This window comes from Melospiza melodia, chromosome W (genome assembly GCF_035770615.1).
Source record: "Melospiza melodia melodia isolate bMelMel2 chromosome W, bMelMel2.pri, whole genome shotgun sequence".
NCBI lineage: Eukaryota > Metazoa > Chordata > Aves > Passeriformes > Passerellidae > Melospiza > Melospiza melodia.
This window is the reverse complement of record NC_086225.1, coordinates 4,557,932-4,581,719: the sequence shown is the minus strand read 5'-3', so window position 1 is coordinate 4,581,719 and position 23,788 is coordinate 4,557,932. Positions and strand designations below refer to the sequence as shown.

Sequence of the window (23,788 nt, the reverse complement as noted above, 5' to 3'; positions counted from 1 at the left end):
ACATCTTTCAAGACCCTGAAATTCAAGGTAGGGACTGGGAGGAAGAAGTCCTTCCCATCATGGGAGAAGATCAGATTTGTTACCACCTGAGGAATCTGAGCATACACCAGTCCATGGGATGACAGGAGAAGCTGAAAGCCATTGTGCAGCAGGAAAACTATGACATAATTACAGTCACAGAAACATGGTGGGATGACTCACATGACTGGAGTGCTGCAATGGATGGCTATAAACTCTTCAGAAGGGAAAGGCGAGGAGGGAGAGATGGTAGGGTAGCCCTGTATGTTAGGGACTGACTCAACTGTCTGGAGCTTAACGATGGTGTCTATAGGGTTGAGTGTTTAATCAAGAATCAGGGGCAAGGCCAACAAGACAGATATTGTGGGAGTCTGTTATAGACCACTCAAGCAGAGTGAAGAGGCAGATGAAATATTCTATAAACAGCTGGGAGAAGTCTTAATAATCACTAGCCCTTGTTCTCGTGGGAGACCAACTTATCAGATGTCTGCTTAAAATACCACACAGCAGAGAGGAAACAGTCTAGGAGGTTCCTGGAGTGTGTGCAAGAGAACTTCCTGACACAGATGGTGAGCCAACTCAGGAAGGTGCCCTGCTGGACCTGTTGTATGTGAACAGTGATGGACTGCTGGGTGATGTCTTAGGCAAAGCGATCATGTAATGACAGTTTTTGATTCTCAGACAAGTAAAGAGAGGTGACAACAGAACTGCTACCTTGGACTTGCAGAGAGCAGACTGGCCTGTTTAGGAAACTGGTTGAGTGAGTCCTTTGAGAGGCAGTGCTGAAGGGCTAAGAAGTCCAGGAAGACTGGACATTCTTCAAGAATGAAATTCTAAAGGCGCAGGAGCAGATTGTACCCACGTGTTCAAAGATGAACCTGCGGGGAAGATGACTGGCCTGGCTGAACAGAGAACTTTGGCTGGAACTCAGGGAAAAATAAAGAAGAGTTTATGACCTTTGGAAGGAGGGACAGGAAACTCAGGAGGGCTACAAACATGTCATGAGTTTATGTGGGGAGTATATGAGCCAGCAGTGTGCCCAGGTGACCAAGAAGGCCAAAGACATCCTAGCTTGTGTCAGAAATAGTGGGGCCAGTAGGACCAGGGAAATGATTGTTCCCCTGTATTTGGCTCTGGCGAGGCTGCACCTCATATTGTGTTCACTTCTGGGCCCCTCACTTCAAGGAAGATATTGAGGTGCTGGAGTGTGTCCAAAACCAGGCAATTAAGCTGGTAAAGGGTCTGGAGCACAAGTCTTATGAGGAGCAGCTGAGGGAGCTGGAGTGTGGGGAAAAAGAGGCTTGGGGGAGACCTTATGTCTCTTTACAACTACCTGAAAGGAGCTTGCAGCAAGGTGGGGGTCTCTACTCCCTAGTAACAAGTGGTAGGACAAGAGGAAATGGCCTCATGATGCACCAGGAGAGGTTTAGAGTAGATATTAAGAAAAATTTCATCACTGAAAGTGTTGTCAAGCATTAGAGTCACCATCCCTGGAGGTATTTAAAAGACATAGCTGTGGCACTTAGGAACATAGTTCAGTGGTGGACTTGGCAGTGTTAGGTTAATGGTTGGACTCAATGATCTTAGAGGTCTGTTGCAACTTAAATAGTTCTATGATTCCATGACCCAACAAGATGCATGCCAGGGTCCTGAAGGAACTGATGTAGTTCACAAGCCATTCTCCATTACATTTAAGAAGTCATGGCAGTCAGACCGCATCACCAGTGACTGGAAAAAGGGAAACATTGCACTCATTTTTAAAAAGTGTAAAAACAAGGTTTTGGGAACTACCGCACCAGTTGGCCTCACCTGTTACCTGTAAGATCGTGGAGCATGTAAAGGAAACTTCCCAGTCTTACCATTCAGGAGAGTCTCTGGCAGTCACACTCCAAATGTCAGAGACTTTAACTGCTGAGACTAAAGCCTCTTCGCAGTGGTGGCTCCAGTGAGCTGAAGGGAGCCCCTGCACACCCCACTCACATGCAGTCAGACCAGGTTTCCTTACCAGTTCGACCCCAGGTTTCCCATAGCAATCTCAGATGTCTCGTTCCATAAAGCAATTTATTCACTGCACTGCAACACAGAAACAGCCTGAGCTGGTACCTCTAAGGAGTCTCGTGTATGGTCAGACTGGGTAGTTTCCTTAACAGAGCAGATCCTCCTGGAAGCTACATCGATGACAGGGGGGACATTAGACACAGGTGACATGGCTTCACCAAGGACAAATCGTGTCTGACTAATCTAGTGGCCTTGTACAATGGAGTGACTGCATCAGTGGAAAAGGGGAGAGCTTACAGATGTCATCTACCTGGATTTATGTAAGGCCTTTGATACAGTCCCCCAAAATATTCTGGCCACTTAGATGGTGTTGTGGTTTAACCCCAGCTGGCAAATAAGTACCACACATATGCTCCCTCCCCCACTAGCTGCATGGGCAATCAGAAAAAAGTAAAACTTGTGAGTTAAGAACAGTTTAAAAATTGAAACTAATTAAAATATAATAATACTAATATTTTTAATGATGATAATAACAATAATAATAATTGTAATGAAAAGGAGAGAGAGAAAAAAATAAAACCCAAGAAACACAAGTGATGCACAATACAATTGCTCTCCACCTGCTGACCGATGCGCAGCCTGTCCCTGAGCAGCAATTGATCACTTCCAGCTAACTCCTTCCAGTTTATATCCTGGGCATGACCTTCTATGGAGTGGAATATCCATTTGGAAAGTTCAGGTCTCCTGTTCCAGTCATGCTTCCTCACAGCTTTTTCTGCACCTCACTAGCAGAGCATGAGATACTGAAAAGTCCTTGACTTAGGGTAAGCTCTACTTGGGAAATACCAAAACATCTGTGTGTTATAAATATTATTACAGAATCATAGAATCATTTAGGTTGGAAAAGACCTCTAACATTGAGTCCACCATTTAACTAATCACCACCTTGTCAACTACACCATAGCACTAAGTGTCACATCCATTTTTTTTAAAACCTCCAGGGATGGCGACTCCATCACCTCCCTGGGCAGTCCATTCCAATGCTTACCAACCCTTTCTGTGAAGAAATTCTTCCTGATGTCCAGCCTAAACCTCCCCTGGTGCAGCTTGAGACTATGTCCTCTCATCCTGTCGCTAGTTGACTAGGAGAAGAGGCCAAGCTCCACCTCACTACAACCTCCTTTCAGGTAGTTGTAGAGAGTGATAGGATCATCCCTGAGCTTCATTTTCTCCAGGCTAAAAAACCCCAGCTCCCTCAGCCACACCTCATATGACTTACTCTCTAGATGCTTCACCTGCTTCCTTGTCCTTCTATGGACTTGCTCCTGAACCTCAATGTCCTTTCTGTAGTGAGGGGTCCAGAACTGGACACGGTACTCGAGGTGTGGCCTCACCAGTGCCCAGTAGAGAGGGACAATTACTTCCCTGGTCCTGCTGGCCGCACTATTTCCGATACATGGCCTTCTTGGCCATCTGGGCACACTGATGGCTCATGTTCAGCTGGCTATTGGCCAACACCTCCAGGTTATTTTCCGCTGGGCAGCTTTCCACCTGCTTTCCCCAAGCCTGTAGTGCTGAATGGGGTTGTGACCCAGGTGCAGGACCTGGCACTTGGCCTTGCTGGACCTCATACAATTCACCTCAGTCCATCAATTTAGCCTGTCCAGACCCCTCTTTGTAGGGGTGATCTGCTCCAAAACATTCCACCTTGGGTGGATCCCATCAAGTCCCATAGACTTGAGTATGTCTAACTGATATAGCAGGTAGTGCTATATTTGCTAGGTGGAATGAGTCCCACAACTGGAATGCTGGGATGAAGGGCTACAGGCTGTTTAGGAGGGATAGGCAGGGCAGGTGAGATGGACATGTGGCACTATATGTAAGGAAGAGGTTTGATTGTACAGCCCTTACAGTTGGCAGTGATGTAGTGGAGAGCCTCTGAGTGAGGCTTAAGGGGATGGAAAACAAAGGAGATATTATAGTGAGTGTTTATTACTGATCTCCCAGCCAGGATGTAAGCAGTGATGAGTTCTTCTGTAAGCAATTAGGAGAAATCTCTGGATCAGTAGCCCACATCCTTATGAGAGATTCCAACTTCCCAGATATCAGCTGGCAATATCATTCTGCTGTGATGAGCAGGCCTTGGGAAGTCTTGAAGGTTGTGGGAGGTAACTTCTTGTTACAAGTACTCTGTGAGCCAACTAGGAAAGATGCCCTCCTAGACTTGTTTGTGACTAGAGAAGGACTCTTGGGAGATGTGATGGTTGGTGGCTGTCTTGCCCACAGTGATCAACAGTTGGACTCAATGATCTTAATGATTCTATGATCATGCAATGTTTGAGTTTAAAATTTTTAGTGTAGTGAGAAAAAAACATCAGCAGAGTTGTTACACTGGACTTTAAGAAAGCAAACTAAGCTATTAAGGGAGATATGTAGCAGAGTACCCTCAGAATCTGCTTTGAGGGCTTAGGGACCCACAAGTTCTGGTTAGTTTTAAAAGGTATTTAAAAGACAAATAGATGTGGCACTTAGGGACATGGTTATTTGCTTTCTTCTAGTCTTTATGAACTTTCCCTGATCACCATGACCATTCAAAGATAATTGAGAGTGGCCTCACAGTGAAATCAGCCAGCTCCCTCAGCACTCATGGGTGCACCGATCAGGGCCATGGACTTATGCCTCTCTAATTTTTTAAATGTTTTCCTAACTGGCTCGTCCTCTATTGAAGACAAGTTTTCTTTGCTGCAGACTTTTCTTCTGGTTTCAGAGGCTTCAGATTTCTGAAGGTAGTCCTTACCAGTAAAGACTCAAGTGTAGAAGGCATCCTGTACCTCAGCCTTTGTCATTAGGTTCCCTGCTCCCATTCAGCACCAGGCCGTTTTCTCTGGTCTTCATTTTTTCTGCTGATGTACCTGTAGAAACCCTTAATGTTGCTCCTCAGTTTCAACTCCAGTTTGGTTTTCCTAACCCCATTTCTGCATACTTGGCCAGTGTCTCTGCATTCCTCCTGGGTCACTTGCCCCTTTTTGCAGCTCCTGTGTGCTTCCTTTTCATGTTTGAGTTAAGTCATGAGCTCCTTGTTCATCCATGCAGACCTGTCACGTTTGCTTGATTTCCTGCTCATTGTGATGGACTATTCTTGAGCTTGGAGGAGGTGATCTTTGAATATCAAACAGGTTTCCTAGATCCAGAGTGCTCTCCAGGACCGTCTTCCATGGGATTCTTCCAAGCAGGTCTCTGCACAGGCCAAAGTCTGCTCTCCTGAAATTTGGAGTTGTTATCCTGCCATTTTCCTTTTTCCATCCTCTCAGTATAGTCAACTCCACCATCTCATGGTTAATGCAGCTCAGACTCCCCCCAACCTTCATATCACCAACAGTTTGTAAGAATTGTAAGAAAAGTTTCCTTGTTTGTAAGAATTTGGTCCAGCAGTCTCCTTTTCATCTCTGTTTTGCCAATTACAAGCTCTCTCTTTTCCATAACACTCTGCTTACCAACTCATTCCAGTACTCCTTCACTTGACTGTGGGTCATCATCTCCATTCCCCGTTATTTCTAGTTTAAAGTTCTCCTCACCAGGTTGGCCAGCCTGTTGGTAAAGATAGTTTTGCCCCACTTGGTCAGGTGGATCCCATCTCTAACAGTCTTCAATCTTTAAAGAAGGGTCCCCACAGTAATAAAATACAAATGCCGATTGTCATTGCCAGCTGGGCAAGCAACTGTTGATCCACAGGATACTTCCATTCCCCCTCAAGCTCTTGCTTTTCACTGGAAAGACCAATGAGGAAACTACCTGGGCCCCCATACCCTTGACCATTGCCCCTAGATGCATGTAGTCACACTTATATGCTCCAGGTCTCCTCTGGCAGTATTGGTGTCCACATAAAATTTGCAAGGAGTAATAATCCGAGGGTTGCACAAACCTTGTCAACATCACTGCAGCATCCCAGATCCAACCCCCAGCAAGCAGTAAATCTTCCAACACAGCAGGTCAGGTTGGCAGATATGGGCCCCAATTCCCATAGCATGGAGTCTCCCATTATCAGTTATCACTTCCTTCTGGTGCTGCTGCATGGCTCAGGCTTAACTAGCTCTTGGACAAAGTTGCCAGACCCTCATCTGCTGTGAGGGTACTGCATCTGTTCTTTGTTGGAGATATGCAAGTGAAGCAGGAGCCTTCTTTCTGTTTCCAGAAGTCATAGGCTTCCAGCCTTTGCTATTTCATAATCCAATTAGCACAGACCACCTGATTCTCCTTCAATACAGCTGAGACTTCAGGCTGCAGGGTCTTTAAAAAGATCCACTAGATCTCTTTCTCACCTTCTCTGATACTGCACAGTCTGCTGACCTCTTCCTGCACTTCCTTGGCAACACAGGTCCTGTTCCACTGCACACCTTCTGCAGGCAAGGAAACTGTCCCACTCTGCCTCAGCCTCAGCAAGAGACCCCAAGCACTTGCTGTACTCAGCTGCATCTTCCCTCAGAAGTTTGGTCTGGATTGAGGCCTCTGACTTTATAGGGATAGTTGCTCTGATGGCTGAAAGTGGTACCCCGTGACACATTAACACCATTGCTGAGGACAAGGATGCAAACTGATAATTCTATTTTTGAGTTTCATCTTTTTTTCTTTTCCTGATTTTCAGTATGTCCTGGTTTAGGGCAAAATTTGGGAGAAAACCTCCAAAGGGGGCCCCTCCAGAAAGCAAACCCACACGGCCTCTCCCTCCAACCGGTTCGGGAAGGATTCCTCGGAGACAAATGGAAAAAACCTGTTTATTTAACAGGCAAAGCACCCCTCAGCACACAAAATGAACAATACCGGATGACAACACTCTTTCACTGCTCTGAAAAAGATGACAAATTCAGAAAGTCTCTCTTGGGAGTGATCGCTCTGTTGTCAGTCCCTCTGGTGCTGGGAATAGCTGCTGCAGGCCACAAGGTGCAAACTCTCGGTGTTTCCCAGGTCCCAGTCCAGAGCAGGTTCAAGTGGTTCCAAAAAAGGGAAAGGAAAAACAGTCCAGGGAAAAATTCAGACTGCTTAGCTAAACTAATGAGCAGAAGCAAAAAGCAAGAGCAAAGCAGGAGCAAAGCAAAAAGCAAGAGCAAAGCAAAAAGCCAAGCAAAAAGCAAAAGCCGCACTATGTACTGCCCCATCTCTGTATCCTGCCAGCCATGGGGGAGCAGGCTGATAACAAAACCAAAGCAAAACATTTGCTCTTCAGAGCCAGTCTTGAAGGCACAGAACATAATATCCAGCATAAACAGAACACGCGAATGGGGATACAAGCATCATAACATCACCCTAGGACAAGTATTTGGGGAAACCTACTCTTTCACATAACTTCCTAATAAATATTACCATAAAATAAATTAATAGTGAAGAAAACCTTGTGAAAAGCAAGCTCTAAGTAAAATTTGATTAATTGAAATTGTTGTGAAAACATTTCAGTGTCCACAAAATAAATGAAAAACTACTGTGTGGGAAAAAGCCCCATTTCTTTGTTTAAAAAGAGTCCAAACATTTTATACTTCAGTCAGGAGCAAAATTTATTATCTTATGATTCTAGCAAAAGACCAGAGCCACTGCGTATTAATGGCAATAGATCCTTTCCCCTGAGAATGGCCTTATTATCTCTTCACAAGTGACAGGATGGATAGCACCAAACTTGTTTGGGAGTTCCTCTTCCAGACAGAGAAGTTATGTTCAAGATATTTTTCATGTTGTATCTGTCAATTTCAGCAATTACAAATACCAGAAAGAATGCAAAATCTTGTTATTTATGTAGAAGAACTATTTCAGATGGGAAACACAAGCTTTTGAAGGCTTATACAAAAATACATGTTTTCCTTTTAACGTTTTTTGCTGTATCATTTAATGTGTGTTTAGTAACACTTTGCAAACTATCTGAATGAGCTTTTTTTTTGTTCTGCAGGTAATAAATAAACATGAGTGAATGCTTTGTTAATTAGCAAGTGCATACAAAAATGTTAGTGTAGAAACATGTGGGTTAAATGATTGACAGTGAAAAAGAGTGTTTACTCTTTGCCTGGAAACCTCAAGAAAGAAAAAAGAAAAAGCCCATTCCATGGAGCTAATTCAGAAGTTTTATAAGTCCAAATTAAATTTCATATGAGCTTTCACATTTGGGGACAGTTACACAAACCAGTTATCACTATAAATTTGAAGAAAATAATGCTTTAAAATATAAAATATTTCTTTCTTTTTAAAGCAAATTGGCTAACTTTGCTAGAAGAAGTTTTTATGTACAGGATTCATCAATTACTCAAGCTGAAAAAGGACATTTCTCATATTAGGTGACTTCCATGAGCAATTAATTCTTACTCTACCAAAAGTGCTCTTTTGCCTCATAAACAAAATTCACTGTTTTATTTCCACTGTTTCTTCTTTGATGTAATAAAAACAAAATCACTTATAGATAGTAATATTTCCCTTTTCTGTTTGTTTTTTTTTCTTCTTTATTACTGTAGCAGCATTCATTCTCCACCACCAAATTTTCACACCAGTATGAGCAATTCTACCTTGTTTGTTTAATACATTCTTATATATTCCTTATTGATACCGTCATTGAGCATTGCACATTGCATTTTGTTCTTCAGAACTAAAAGAAAAACATGTTGGCAATGGTTCAGGGTACTTCAAGCTTACTTGAGGAAACTGAACTAGTGCAATAATTGCTGTGTCCTGTGGGGTTTTGCTCTTTAAAAGCAAAAGCACTGAAGGCAAAAAATTTATGGCAGAAAATTCATTATGAAAGTTTTCAGAAGATAGGAAACAGTTGTTACAATTACTGATGTACCTGTAGGAATGCCAAAAGGAATTTTCACTGCTGATCATAAGTTTTTTGAAGGGGTCTTAGGTGAAATGGTCAGTTCTGTTTGTTAAATCAGAAACTAAATAATTATTACACAATATAGAATCAAAGAATAATTCAGGTTGGAAGGTACCTCAGGAGGTCTCTAGTCCAACCTCCTGCTCAAAGCACGGTCAATGCTGAATTCAGACTTGTTTGTTCAGGGCTTTACCCTGTCAGGTCTTGAAAACATCTAAGGATGGAAGCTACACAAAGCTGTCTGGGTGACCAGTTGCACTGTTCAACTGTCTTCTTGGGTTGCTTTTGCTCTGCTTTGTTGTCTCTCTAGCAGATAGGGACAGCTCTGCTGTTCAAGTCCCTCATCAAAACTGGAGCCTGTAAACATGAAACTTATTCCAGGTACCTGAAGGAGACCTGTATTGGCTTTACATAGCAAGCTTTTGGTAGAGGTGGGGGGTGCACAAATGTCTTCTATGAGAAGATACCATAAGCTGTCCCCATGTCAGAAAAAGACACTTTCAGCTGGCTCCAAGATGGACCTGCAGCTGGCCAAAGCCTAAACCAGAGACATTAGTAACATCTCTGTGGTAACATATTTCAAAAAAGAGTAAAAAAATGGGTCACAGCAGCAGCCAGGAGAGAGGAGTGAGAATATATGAGAAACAACTCTGCAGACATGAAGGTCAGTGAAGGAGGGGAGAATGTGCTCCTGTTGCTGGAGTAGAGATTTCTCTGCAGCCCATGGGGAAGACCATGGTGAAGCACATTGTCATCCTGCAGCCCATGGAGGATCCCACACGAGAGCAGGTGGGCATACCCCAAAGGAAGCTGCAGCCCATAGAGAGCCCGTGCCAGAGCAGGGTCCTGTCATGAGCAGTGGTCCCATGGAGAGGAGCTCATGCTAGAGCAGGTTTTCTGCTGGAACCTTGTCACAATCTGCTCATATAAGTGGGGTTGTGATGGTTCATTAACTGATCTCAGAGTGCAAAAAACAACACAAAGGAGATTTCAGTATTAATGAAAACAAATGCACCTTTTATTGAGTCCCCACAGCAAATGCAATAGAGGGATTAGAAAAGAGATAAAGGATAGAGAGAGAGAGAGAAAGAGGGGGAAAGGGGTATAGCTACCAGACATAGAGACGAAATCCTTGTGGACCAGCCAATAGATCCACCTTGTCACGTCGGGGAGAATCTCGAGGTCTTGGTTAACTCAGGGGTCTATTACAGTCCTCCGTTGAGGGGGGAACAGGTAAAAGACAATGAAGAATAAGTCTATTGAAAACGGTTACAGACAGCCCATGTTCTGAAACAGGATAACTCAATCTCAGCAGTGAGTGGGAGCCATTGTTTTCTTGGTCCAGACCACATCTGCAGGTAACACTTGGCAGACATCCCGCTTCAGTCAGGCCAGCGCCCCTGTGTCAGAATTATAAGGGTCTCAGTCTCAGTCCTTGGGAGGGAGCTTCAATCTCCGTTTGCCACGGTGGTCGTGAAACAGATGAAGGATTTTCCATGGGGGACCACCAAAGTTACCTCAGAAAGTTCATTTGGCCAAGAGATGGGGAAATTCATGGGCTACTGTCATGAAGCCGGTGCAAGCATATAGGTCGAGTTGCCCCTTTGCCAGGTGTCCCGTTCCTCGGCTGTTCCAATGGCCTGGAAAGGCTCAGGATAGCCTTGGGGCAGCCCGCACTCCAAAGGACGAAAGGAGTCTTCAGATTTTTCGGTCTTCAGTGTTGTTTATTAATTCTTATCTACAATATTTTCCCCCGGCCCGACAGAGGTCCGCACAGCAAGCCAGCCATGAGCACACTGACTGCCCTCGGGGCGGTCACTTATCTTTATACTAAAAACTACGTATAAGACATTTACCTTTTCCCCCCAATACCTTTCACCCTTATTGACAAGTGCACATTCAGTAAGAACCAATCCCAAAGTGCCACCACCACCACTGGAGATGGATGACAAGAAGAAGAAGAAGGACAGGACACGCCCTAATTCCTCCATCTTGTCCCTTAAAAACCCCCCTGTACCGAAATTCCAAAACCTGTGTTTCACACTATAATTAATCTATCTCTTCACCATTTATCCCCGTGTGATCCTCCCATCCTCATACAGCTGTTGCGTCCTGTGCAGGGTCAAAGTCTAACCACCAAACACTTCTGGCAACGTTCCAGGACCTCTGAGCCCCCCACGGGTTGTCTCGGTGACTCCGCACATCAGGACTGCTGTGCTGAGTTCCCACAGCCAGGCCCTGCTAGAAAGCAGTATACCATGGTGGCACTATAGACACAGCTGCAAACAATCACTTGGCGAGCATCCACCTCAACCAGGCCAGAACTCCAGTCAGGGTCTTCAGGGTCCCAGTCTCTGTCCTTGCGACGGTCATGAGGCAAAAGAGGGAAACTTCAGACCATCTCTTACAAACCTGTGACCTTGTGAGGAGACAAATTCTGGAACAGTCTGTTTTTGTAGGACTTCACCCTATAGAAAAGATCTATGCTGGAGCAGTTTGTGAAGAACTGCAGCCTATGGGAAGGATTCATGTTCAAGGTCACGAAGGACTGTATCCCATGGGTGAGACCCCATATTGGAGCAGGAAAAGAGCGTGAGGAGGAAGGAGAGGCAGAGACAGTGTTATGAACTGTGTGCAATCCCCGTTTCTTGTTGCCCTGGGCCACTTGGGAGGTAGAAGAGTTGGGAGTTAAGTTGTTCCTGGAAAGAAGTGAGGGTTGGAGGAAGTTATTTTTTAGATTTGTTCTTATATCTCTCTCCAACTCTGATTGGCAATAAATTCAATTTATTTCCCCAAGTTGAGTCTATTTTGCCTGTGTTGGCAACTGCTGAGTGATCTCCCTGTCCTTATCTTGACCCATGAGCATTTCTTTGTATTTTTCTCCACTGTTCTGTTGAAAAGGGAGAGTGATAGAGCAGCTTGGTGAGCACCTGGCAGTCAGCCAAGGTCAAGCCACCACAAGACTTCATGTACTTTTTCCTTATGAGGTAGGCTGTATCAGATACCCACAACATCACCCATGTTGTTATGTAATCTAACCTGGACCCTTAAGGTCTGAACTGGCTTATCATCCATCCCTCGGCAAAGCTCTATGCATTGCAGCTCCTCTTTCATATATAGCACCTTTTTGTCTTGTTTCCCCTAAAGATTCTGTATTTATCCATTGCAGCACTCCAGAGAATCCCATAGTTATAGTTGCACAAAGTCTAGTTGGAGTCCAGTAAATAACAGTGTACCCCAGAAGTCAGTACTGGGTCCAACACTGTTCAATGTCTTTATTGGTGATCTGGATGATGTAGCAGAGCATACCCTCAGCAAGTTTGTTGATGACTGTCCTAGGCTGACTATATGATGCTTTTATCCCCAATCGTCATGTTCTGTTTATGCTGAATAAACTGAAGAGTGGCTGATGCATCACAAGGTTGTGCTGCTATCCAGAGGGACCTCGACAGGATGGAGAAATGGGCTGACAGGAACCTCATACAGTTCAACAAGGGGAAGTGCCAAGTCCTGCCCCTGGGGAGGAACAATCCCACGTGCCAGTACATGCCAAGGGGGCCAACCAACTGAAAAGCAGCTTTGCAGAAAAGGACCAGTGAGTCCTGGTGGACACCAAGTTGAACATGAGCCAGCAGGTGCCCTTGCTTCAAAAGAGGGCTAGTGGTATCCTGGGCTGTATTAGACAAAATGTCGTCAGTAGGTCCAGGTAGGCGATCCTTCCCCTTTATTCAGCACCATTTGAGTGCTGTATACCTGGAGTCCTGTATTTAGTTCTGGTCTCCCCAGTACAAGAGTGAGATGAACATACTGAACAGAGTCCAATGAAGGGCCATGAATTGGCACTGCTTAACTGTCCTCAAGGTGAAAAAATTTCTATCAAGTCAGGATCACTCTTTTTCAGTTTATGCCCAGTGTTTATCCCCCTCCTGCCATGCATCATTGTGAAGAGGCTGAGTCTGTTCTTGATACCTTGTAGGTATTAGGTCCTCCCTAAACTTTCTCTATTTCAGGCTGAAAAACCTAGTTCCCTCAGCCTCACCTCATAAGGTATGTGCTCCAGCTCCCTGACCATGTCAGTGGCCCTCTACTGAACTTACTACAGCTTATCAACATACTTTTTGTAATGATAGGGATCCAAACCTAACTGGATAAGTCTCTGAGCCAATAAATGCAGTAGTTCTCAATGTGGAATATTTAAATACTGAAGATGCAAAAGGTTTCAAGAGAGACACCTTGCCATCTTTTTAATCTTATTTTTATTCTTTAATGTTTAGGTGCCTTGACTCAGGCCATTCGCAATTTTGCAAAAAGCCTTGAAGGTTGGCTTTCCAGTGCCATGAACAATATTCCACAGAGAATGATACAAAGCAAGGTAAACAAAGATGACTGTAGTTTTCTTCTCTTTCTGCAATTGTACACTAGATGTCATTCAAGATCTAAAAATAGCAGCATTTTAACTTTTATGCTAAATGTCATATTTAGGTTAAACTTCAAACATGAACCATGGGGTTGGAAATAACTTTGTTTTGCCAAAAATAAATCATAGGAAAAACTGTATTTGTTCCATTATATGTAAATTGCAATATCTGAGGGCTCATAAATTAATACAGCAATTTTAGAATTAAAATAGACAAAACAGAAGATTGGTTGATAATACAATGTGTTAAGATAAATGGATTTCTTCATAGGTTGCCACTGTAAGTGCCTTTGCCCAGACTTTGAGAAGATACACATCTCTCAATCACCTGGCTCAGGCAGCTCGGGCTGTGCTTCAGAACACTTCTCAGATCAACCAGATGCTCAGTGATCTCAACCGTGTGGATTTTGCCAATGTACAGGTACCTTTAACTTTAAAACCCAGACTTAAAAAATAATTATTTCCACACATGTAAAAAAAATTTATTGTTAGTTCTTATTTTATCAAGAAAAGTGGGAACATTTTCCTGATCTATATATATATACAGTGATTCAGTCAAAACTTTCCAGTTTCTGCTTTGGCCATAAGAAAAATAGAACCTCAGAAACATTACCTGTTTCCATTTTCTCTGAAGGCTTCTTATCCTTCAGACCATGCATTCTGCCAGTTTTTATTTAATGCAGATGAAAGTGTAGACTACATGTGTTAGAATGAACAGCATGAACAATACCTGAAGATGAAATCTTGGACAGCATAGCTTCTGATCTTTCATTGAAAAATACTGATCATAAAGCACTATTTCTAGTACAGATGGTTTAATTATTTTAATATGTTTCATATTTTTATTTAAAATACAATATCATTAGCATACTTTCTTTAATTGTTTGTGTTTACATTTCCAACCTTTCCTAAGTAAATGGTTAGAACTAGTTTCCAGTTATCTGTAAAACATCAATTTATTTTTCATTTGGTGTAGAAAAAGGTTTCCTTTTTATCTCTTTCTTCTGCTTAGAAGAAACAAGTTTTTTCTTTTGTTGCTCAACTAACTTTCATGGCCCAGATTACTGGTAGTCATACATTTGTCTTCTTTCATTAACAAATATTTTAAAACATTTTAACTTAAAAGAAGTTCAGAACTTCACTAGCACAGTTGAATTCTTTTTGTTTGTTGCAAAGGTCTTTGTATAAATAACATTTAACACAATATAGTTATATTGCATAAGAGTGTGTAAACTACCTAAGATTTAGTGTGTAACCAAATATATGGTATATTAAAAATTGTTCTGTGGTAAGATATAGAGTTAATGAAAGTTGAGATGTTAACTTGGCATGTGATAGCTAGAGTTTAAGAATATGGTCTTTGTTAAATCAATATTGTTTTTTCCATTTAACAGAAGTATCCATATTGGTCTTATTAAAACTTTAAAATTTATTATAGTCATATTCCATGATAATACTGTGAATTGCTCTTTATTGCATGTAGACTGTGTTTGTCCAATTGTGTGCTATTTATATTACTCATTAGACAATGAGTAATATATCGCAGACTGTGGATAAGCACAACAATCCTTTTTTGCCTATAAAAGAAAGGTCTTTTAAAGTGAGGTGATTAAAAAATGTAACAGAAATTATATTTGGCCTTAAGTGCTTTGTCATGGTTTAGGAATGGTATTCCCCAGTTTAGTGTTCCTACTGAAACACCCCAGACCATGTGCCACTCACTCACTCACTCTTCCCCTCTCCGTGTCAGGATGGAGAGGAGAATTGGAAGTACAAAAGGTAAAAAAAATGGGTTGAGATAAGAACAATTTACTAGAAACAGCAATGAGATAAGAAAACAAACAGTAACAGCAACAATATTAATACCAAAAGTGTATAAGAGAGGTGAGCAATTTACATGGAAATGTTCACCACTACACCAAATGGAGCCCAACAATACTTGACCTCTGCCACACTACCCTGACCTGGAAGGGACTCCTTTTCCCATTCCTGGAAAATTACATGAGATAGTATAGAACAGCCTCCAGGTCCTAGACATGCCCCCTCATATATATATATATATATATACACACACACATATATGCACAATCACAGGTGTCATTGCCAGAGTCAATGGCCATCTCTCCAAGATGTCTGTTGAGTTCATTTAGTCCATGACTGTAGGTTCTTTCCATCCTAGATGTCTTCCAGGGCAAGAGAGCTGGTGTGCTGTTGGCTGGTTGAAAGCTGCATCAGGACTGGTGTATCTGAAGCACTCCATCCTCATTGTCCATGGTAGTTATGACATACAGTGGCAGTATCATTCAGCAACCAGTATTATACAATTCAACACTGCAGACTGTTCCCACCCAAAAATCAAATCTCCTTGAGGTGCAACTTGCCTTGATCTACCTTGTCCTTCAATAACTTCTGCAACTCACCATGTAGGACTCCATATGGCAGCTTTCTGTTTTCAATGGAGCTTTACAATAGGGCAGGAACTGTCAGTGAAGAGACTGTATCACTTTTCATTTTCTGGTAGCTGATTATATGGTGGAGCCTCCTCAGCATGTGTTACCTTCTCCTCCTCTTCCTCCGATAGTCCAAAATTTTGACCTTCAGGCCAGTTCATGATGACTTTCAAGATTACTGGGCGATTGGGGTTTTCTATTCAAGCTTGCTGTGTGATCAGTGCAACCCACTTACTCCACGTAGCATCAGTGGCCTGATGTGTTGAAGGGACTTTCCCTTTGAACATCCAGACAGCATTGGAAGTCAGGATGCCAGGAGGAGCTGTGCTTCAGTGACAATCACTTCTGAAGCAGCTCAAAGCCCCTCATAAGCTGATAGTATCTCTTTTTCAGTTGGGATGTAACAGGCCATAGATCCTTTGTATCCCTGGCTTCAAAAACCTAGAGGTTGACCTCAAGTCTGCCCTGGTGCTTTCTGACAGAGGCTCCAGGAAGGATCATTCTCCCTGGCTGTGGTGTAAAGCACATTTTTACATCCTGTCCTGTCCTGATTGGCCCAAGGTCTACTGCATGAACCATCTCCTGTTCAAAAGCTTGTTGTTCAGGACCCCACTTAAAATCGTTCTGCTTCCATGTCACTTGATAGAGAGGATTTACAATCTGACTGTAATCTGGAATATGCATCCTCCAAAACCTCACAGCACATAGGAAAGCCTGTGTTTCCTTCTAGCTGGTCAGTGGGAACATAGCTGCTATTTTGTTGACCATATCCCTTGGAATCTGATGACATTCATATTGCCATTTTATTCCTAAAAACTGAACTTCCTGGGCAGGTCCCTTGACCTTAATTTGTTTTATGGCAAAACTGGCATTCAGGAGGATTTGGATTATCTTCTCCCCTTTCTCAAAAGCTTCCTCTGCTGTGTTGCCCCACAGGATGATGTCATCAATGTACTGTAAGTATTTTGGAGCCTCACCCTTTTCCAGTGCAGTCTAGATCAGTCCATGGCAAATAGTGGGCTGTATTTCCACTCCTGGGGCAATGTTGTGAGTGTTTTAAGTTCACCTAATCACCAGCAAAAGTTTAATATAAAAAGCCACATCATGACAAAGTTCATTGGCAAGGTTCACTCTTCTATTTACTAGATGGTTAAAACACACAGAGAAAAAGCAAACAAAAATCCGAAGTCAGTTAATCCAAATCAAAATAAACACAAAACTATCTATGTGGAGGCTGGGACAGGAGGAGGGGAAAACAAGAGGCTAGGAAATGGTAAGGGTAAAAAAGGAATATGAAAGACACTCCTGTTGAGTCACAAGCTTCAGAGTAGACTCCAGTGATAAACCTCGCCCTGGACTTGATGAGCAGCACTTCATTTAACTTAAACAACAGCATTTAAACTTAATAGTACTTAAACTCAATTGATAAGTTAAGCAATTTAGTAAAGGATTCATATAGAATTTGCTATACTACAACAGTAACTTACTTGCAGTCCTAACTTAGTTACAAATCTAAAATACTTGAGAATCTAGGAGAACAACATTCCTGGTACATTTGCTACAGCATATGCAAACTCGCATGTACAAAGATGGTACCTGTGAAAAAATCCCCCCAAATTCAGTGAGATACACACTTCAGATGCCATTGCATCTTCTCAGAGGGTGAAGGGTTGACTCCTCATGAGTGAGGGTATCAGCCCAGGATCCATTGTTGTCATTTAGTGATCATCTGAGTATAGCAAATTTGAGAGTTCGCTGGCTCTGAGAGACCCTACTCAGAGGGACATTGCTGGTAACAGCCTTCTGCAGTCCAGGAGAGCTCAAAGAATCTTACTTAGGACCACTGTTGATAGGGTCACAAGAGAGTGGACTTTAGTCATAATAATTTTCTATTCTGGCTGCAACTCAGGTCAGCAACTTTCTTTGAAAGCTTGATTTAAAAAATATTATTCCACTTGTATTGTTATTCAGGCAAGAAAAATAAGTTTCCAAGGCTGTTAATTAAAAAACAGGAGCTCATTAGATACCACAGGTTCCTGGGAACAGACAGTGTTTTTGATAAGCTCAAGAGGAACTGTTTGTGAAGGCTCCTAATGAGCATTTCTCAGATAATAATGTGGCCTGGCGAGGGGGGTATGCAATAGCACAGGCAGTTGGTTCCAGGTGTACTGGACGCCCCTCCAGGTGAAAGCAAACTGTGGCCTGCACTCTGCTGCTAAAGGAATGGAGAAAAATGCATTAGCAATATCGATGGTGGCACCACTTTGCTGCCTCGGACTGCAGTTCATACTGAAGTTCTAGCATGTCCAACACAGCAGCACTCAGTGGTGGAATGACTTCGTTCAGGTCATGATTGTCCACTGCCAGTCTCCACTCTCCATTACACTTACACACTGGCCAGATAGGACTATTAAAGGGTGAGCAAGTCTTGCTGAGCACTCCCTGGCTCTCCAGTTCACAAATCATCTCATGAATGGGGGTCACAGAGTACCAGTCGTTGCAGTGTTTTTGACAGTGCACTGTTGTGGTAGCAATTGGTACCCATTGTTCTTTGACCTGCAGGAGCCCCACAGCAGAAGGGTCCTCTGAGACAAGGGATTCAGCTGTTGAATTCCCTATGTCTCCACATGTCATGGGATGAGTGGGAACTTCAGACAAGCCCTGCCTTAGCCTCAGATTTTGGCAGGAGTTTAAATTTAAGGAATCACTCTGGCCCAGCCAGTTATAGTGATGGTGAATCAGGTCTATTTATAAAAATAAATTATTTATTAAACAGACAAGAAATAACAGATGAAAGATCTAAATCAGAGTTACTTAATACACAGTATAAAACTAAACTACTAGTAGATTACAGCATAACATAAAACAGTGCACAATATCAAGGTAGCATATTAACACTAGCAAAAGAAATAGTATTGATTAGGAATCAAATGCAACTTGCCACCAAAATGATGATAATGTACAGATTCCTTCACTTAACCCCTTGGGAGTAACTGTGAAGCAGGTGTCCCTATTTATGGGAGAAGCTCCCCACATTTCCAGGGAAATGTATAGAAGATTTCTGATTTGTGAAAGTTTGGTGTGGCTGTTATAGTCGTAAAGTGAGGTGTCTGTTGGTCAGAAATCCAGCTTATCTTCCAGATCTCACTTCAACAGTAAGATGTGTATTGACAGTTGGGAGATGCCAGATTGATGTTAACCCCATGGCACCAAAATAACTCACTACAAGACTGCTTGTCCTGCTTGAGTTATTTGACCAGTTAACAAACAACAGATAAGCTCTTGTGGAGGAGTGAGATGCCCTGCTACACCACAGCAGTTATCCCAAAAGCCCAACAGATGCCATGTTGGGCCCTTGAAATACCCTCTCCTGAGGTAATCTATGCCAAGGATGCACAGGGCCTCTGGGTTGTTTTTGCCATTCATTCCCTGTCAGGCTCACTTCATTTTCCAGTACAGTCAGCTGTTGGGATCCTCCATCCCCCAGAAATAGAGATGGATTCTGCTTCTACGTATCTTGATGACATCAGGGTACACTGTGCACCAGTGTCAACTAAAGTCTTATACTCTTGTGGGTCTGATGTACCAGGCCATGGGATCCACACAGTGCAATAGATTTGATTGTCCCTTTCCTCCACCTGGCTGATGGCAGGGCCCCTTTAATCATAGAATCATAGAATGTTAAGAGTTTTGAATGGACTTCAAAGATCATCTAGTCCTAACCCCCCTGCCATAGGCAGGGACACTGCACTCTAGACCACATTGCTCAAGGCCTGATCCAACCCAGCCTTGAACACTGCCAGGGATGGGGCAACCACAGCTTTTTTGGGCAACCTGTTCCAGTGCCTCGCCACCCTTACAGTAAAGAATTTCTTTCTTATGTCTAACCTAAATTTCTCTTTCAATTTGTACCCATTACTCCTTGTCCTATCATTACAGTCCCTGATGAAGAGTCCTTCTCCAGCTTCCCTGTAGGTCCCCTTTAGATACTGGAAGGCTGCTATGAGGTCTCCATGCAACTTTCTCTTCTCCAGGCTGAATAGCTCCTACTTTCTCAGGCCCCCATCTGTTTTTGTAGGGGAGGTACTCCAGTCATCAATTTCATGGCCCTCCTCTGGACTTGCTCCAACAGTTCCATGTCTTTCTTATGTTGGGGACACCAGAACTGTATGCAGTACTCCAGATGGCATCTCACCAGAGCTGAGATTCACCTCGGACCTGCTGCCAACGCTCCTTTTGATGCAGCAGGATACAGTTGGCTTTCTGGGCTGCGAGCACTTACTGCTGCCTCATGTTGAATTTTAATTCAACCATCACCTCCAAGTCTTTCTCTGCATGGCTGCTCTCAATCACTTTTCCCCCCAACCTGTTGGGGTGTCTGGGATTGCTGTGACCCAGGTGTAGGACCTTGCACTTGACTTTGTTGAACTTCATGAGGTTTGCATCGGCCCACCTCTCAAGCCTTTCACAGTCCCTCTAGATGGCATCCCTTCCCTCCAGCATGTAAACGGCACCACACAGCAAATTTTCTGAGGCTGCACTCAGTTCCACTCTCCATGTTGCCAACAAAGATGTTGAACAGTATTGGCCCCAGTACTGACCCCTGAGGGACACCACTAGTCACTGGTCTCCACCTGGACAATGAGCTGTTGACCACAACACTTTGCATGTGGCCATCCAGCCAATTCTTTATCCACTGAGTGGTCCGTCCATCAAATCCATGTCTCTCCAGTTTGAACTGTCTCTCAAATTAGTACTGGTCATGGTACTCATTGCTCACTTCTTGTAATTATGATCAACTTGAGGTTCCTTCAAGAGGATCAGAAATAACATAATCTCTTCTATTCTGTGTGAAGAGTTGCCCACTGGAAACTGGAGCAGCATTTATTCTTGAAGAAATTCCTGTGGTGGTTGTTCTTCCTTTCAACTCGTGTATCCATGGTCCTAGGGCAGACGTGGGTTTTCCATCCCACTTCCGCATTTCCTCTCTGTGATCATGAACGTAAAATCACAGAATACCTCAAGGTATGTTCCCTCTCTTAAACAGGGTGGTGCTTGTTCCTAATAGCAGAGATTCTTGTCTGTACTGGCAGGGCATGGGATATTTCCTCTTTAAATTGCTGGTGGTCCTTAGTGTTTCTACAGCCAAGATGCAGGCCTGTATGGGGGAAGACAGACTTCCTTCATATTGCCAGAGTTGGGCAACCAAATTATTCACTGTTTGTTCATGACATCACTGCCAATGAGTTGGCATATGACAATGGCATGGTCTGTAGAAACTTCCACCACATGGACTGTGTACAATGGACCTCATCTGAATCTAGAGGGGATTGCTCGTTATTTGAATCCCTATAGAGTACCTCCAGCACAGCAAATTCTCTCAGGTACTAGATACCTTTCTCCATGGTGTTCTACTTGCCCTGGTGCACTGATAGATTATCCTTGAGAAAATACCTTTCCCTCATGCTTGACAGGCGTCACCTCCAGAGGCTGAGAGTTTGTGTCCTCTTCCCAGTGCCCTTGTCAATGTCCACATCCCCAGACAGGGGTTCCAGCTGCTTGGCTTCACTACCATCTAGTTTTCAACTCTGGGCTGCTCTATCCCAGCATCAGAGAAGGCAGGTCACCAGGGGCTCACCCGATTGGTGGCAGAAATCTTTTTGCATGTCTCATAGCTCACCCAGGGTCGGGTGATTATCTTTGATTCTGCCTCTTCCTCCTGTTGTCAGGGCTCTGCTTACTTGTCTTCATCCCTTACTAAGTGAACTGATTTTGTCTTGGATTTTTTCTTCTGGATAGGGGCGACTGCTACCGGCACAGGTTATTCCTCTGGCTCAGCTACAGTTTGAGTGGCCATGGTGCCTGTTGGTCTGCTTCTCTCCTCCTCCCCCTGAGGGTGCTGTCTAGTGACAAGCAGTGTTTGATAAATAGTAGTGTAGTGGTTTTGGCTCGCCAATTAGATTTCACCAATTTTTAGATTTCCCAGCCAATGCACCAACTAGTCTGGTGGGTTCAGTGCTGGCCAATCACCTGTGCACTCACTTCCTGCTGTGAGATAGGGTTAGGAGAAAGGCAAAGCAGGCTCAAAACTTTAAAAGGCTATAAAGAAAGTTTTATTAGCAGTAACAAAAAAAAAAAAAAGTAGCAAGAATCAAAACAAACCCTTCAGAACACTTCTCCTCCCCCCCACAACCTTTTCTTTTCCACTGACAATGTAAAGAAACAAAACCTAAAATTTCCAGTCAGTTTACCACCTTTAAAATAGTATTTTTTCCATTCACTTAAGGAGAGAAGTCCCTCTTGTTAATGTTATGGAGATTTCCCCACAAGAAAAAAGCAGTTCTCTCATGGCTCTCAATTTTGTCACGACTAGCAGCTGCCCGGGGATATCTGCAATCGTGAAGTCTCTCCCATTTTCCACAAGCTTTTCCCACAGCTGTGTTTATGGGCCATGTCAACTTATGGGGTATTGTTGTAAAGATGAGCTGTTCAAAGGCAAAAGTTCTAATTATCTAACTCTAAAATCATCTTCATCTCTGGGAACAGAGGTCTTCTCTTCCTGGGGGCACAGGATCACTCTTCTCTCCTCTGTTCAAACTTCTCATAAAATCACAGCTACTTTAACATCTGCTTACTTTGGCACGGAGGCCTTTGCTCGAAATCAAATTGAACCCTTCATCTCCCCATGGCTTTCATATGTTACAGGGAAAAAGAGTCTTTCTCCATAGCTTTACCAGAGGATTTTAGCCCCAAGATTAAGGCATCTCCTCATTCCTCCTATCTGGGACTTGACTTCTTCTTAAGACCTTGATGCCTTCATGTTGCCTCTTTACTTGCTTGCATCTTGTTCCTTTCTCTCACTCGAGGGAGTATTGAAGCACTGAAAGAGTTACTATCTCGCCTGGAGCCTGCAAATGGTCACCTGACTCCGGTCGGGCTGGGTGCTACAGACGGCAGCGGGACTGCGGCTGGGGGGAATGGCTCGGGTGTAATGAACCAGGCCAGAATTCAGCAGCAGCAGCAGCATATCGGGGGGGAAGGCTTCTCCTTCCCCCTGCCCAGTGGTTGTGGGCAAATCTCCATGGTGGTGGGATTTGGGAGCAGGCCCCGGCCCGGGGCTGCTCCTGGGGCCCAGCGGGCCCAGCTGGACCCCGGCTGAGTGGCAGGGCTGTAGCAAGCAGACAGATGTTAGCAATTTCAGCCATGGCCCGGCTCGGCTCTGCGACCTCCCCTCCCCTGCCTGGCCGCCGAGGTGTGGGGAGGGGGCTGGCGGGTGCCCCGGGAAAGGGAGCCTGGTCCCATGGCAGGGGCCACCCAGCCATGTTACCTCTCTGCCAGCCGGAACTGCAAGAGGAAGTTCCCGGGTTTCTTTCGTCTTTAACATGTGTTTTTCACAGAGGTGTGTCCAGCTTTCCAGTGGCTGGAAGCTTTGCATCACTTCCCTAAATGTGCCCCATGAAAAACCATGACAAGTAGCCAGGGCCCAGCACACTGCAATGTTTTTCTCTGGAGTTGCCACAGCTTTCTCCTTGCAAATATTCTGTCATTTTATCAGGGTCCTGTAGTTGTTCAGGGGTGAACTCCCAAAACATTGGAGGAGATAATTTGTCCAGAAACAGGCCCATTTTCTCCCACATTCCATGCCACTCATGACTATTCCTCCTTGGGGCAGATCTCTGAATGACCTTCCTAAAAATCTCTTTCTTGACTCTAAACATGGTGTGAACTGCACTGAGACCTCGCAGACTTAGCAATAAGAACATGCTTTCCTTAACATCCAAGGGAAATTCTAAATTCTCAAAAACTCTTGTAACAGGCCTGAAGGAGGAAAAGGGGGTGAAAAGGTGTGGAATGTCATTCTCTCCTCTTCCACTCCGAGACTGGGTACAATTATTAATGAATTCCCAGAGGTAGCATCTGAGGTAAGGACAGGAGAGCAGCATTGAATACACATCTCAAATGACCCTCATTGCTCTTGATGTTATCCTGTCATAAACTGATATCCCACAGTACAGCAACAAAGCTATGCTGATCCTTCTCCCTGCTCTGAAAAAG

At 43.7% G+C, this 23,788-nt stretch overlaps 1 protein-coding gene across 1 annotated transcript in view; it reads left to right on the top strand.

Annotated features, from left to right (window-relative positions):
* Positions 1-23,788, top strand: part of LOC134431474 (transcription factor RFX3-like) — a 142,243-nt gene that overhangs the window by 96,065 nt on the left and 22,390 nt on the right. The window contains exons 11-12 of the mRNA XM_063179485.1: positions 13,141-13,238; positions 13,555-13,704. Coding sequence (XP_063035555.1) covers positions 13,141-13,238; positions 13,555-13,704 — 248 coding nt within the window. The remainder of the gene's footprint in view (positions 1-13,140; positions 13,239-13,554; positions 13,705-23,788) is intronic.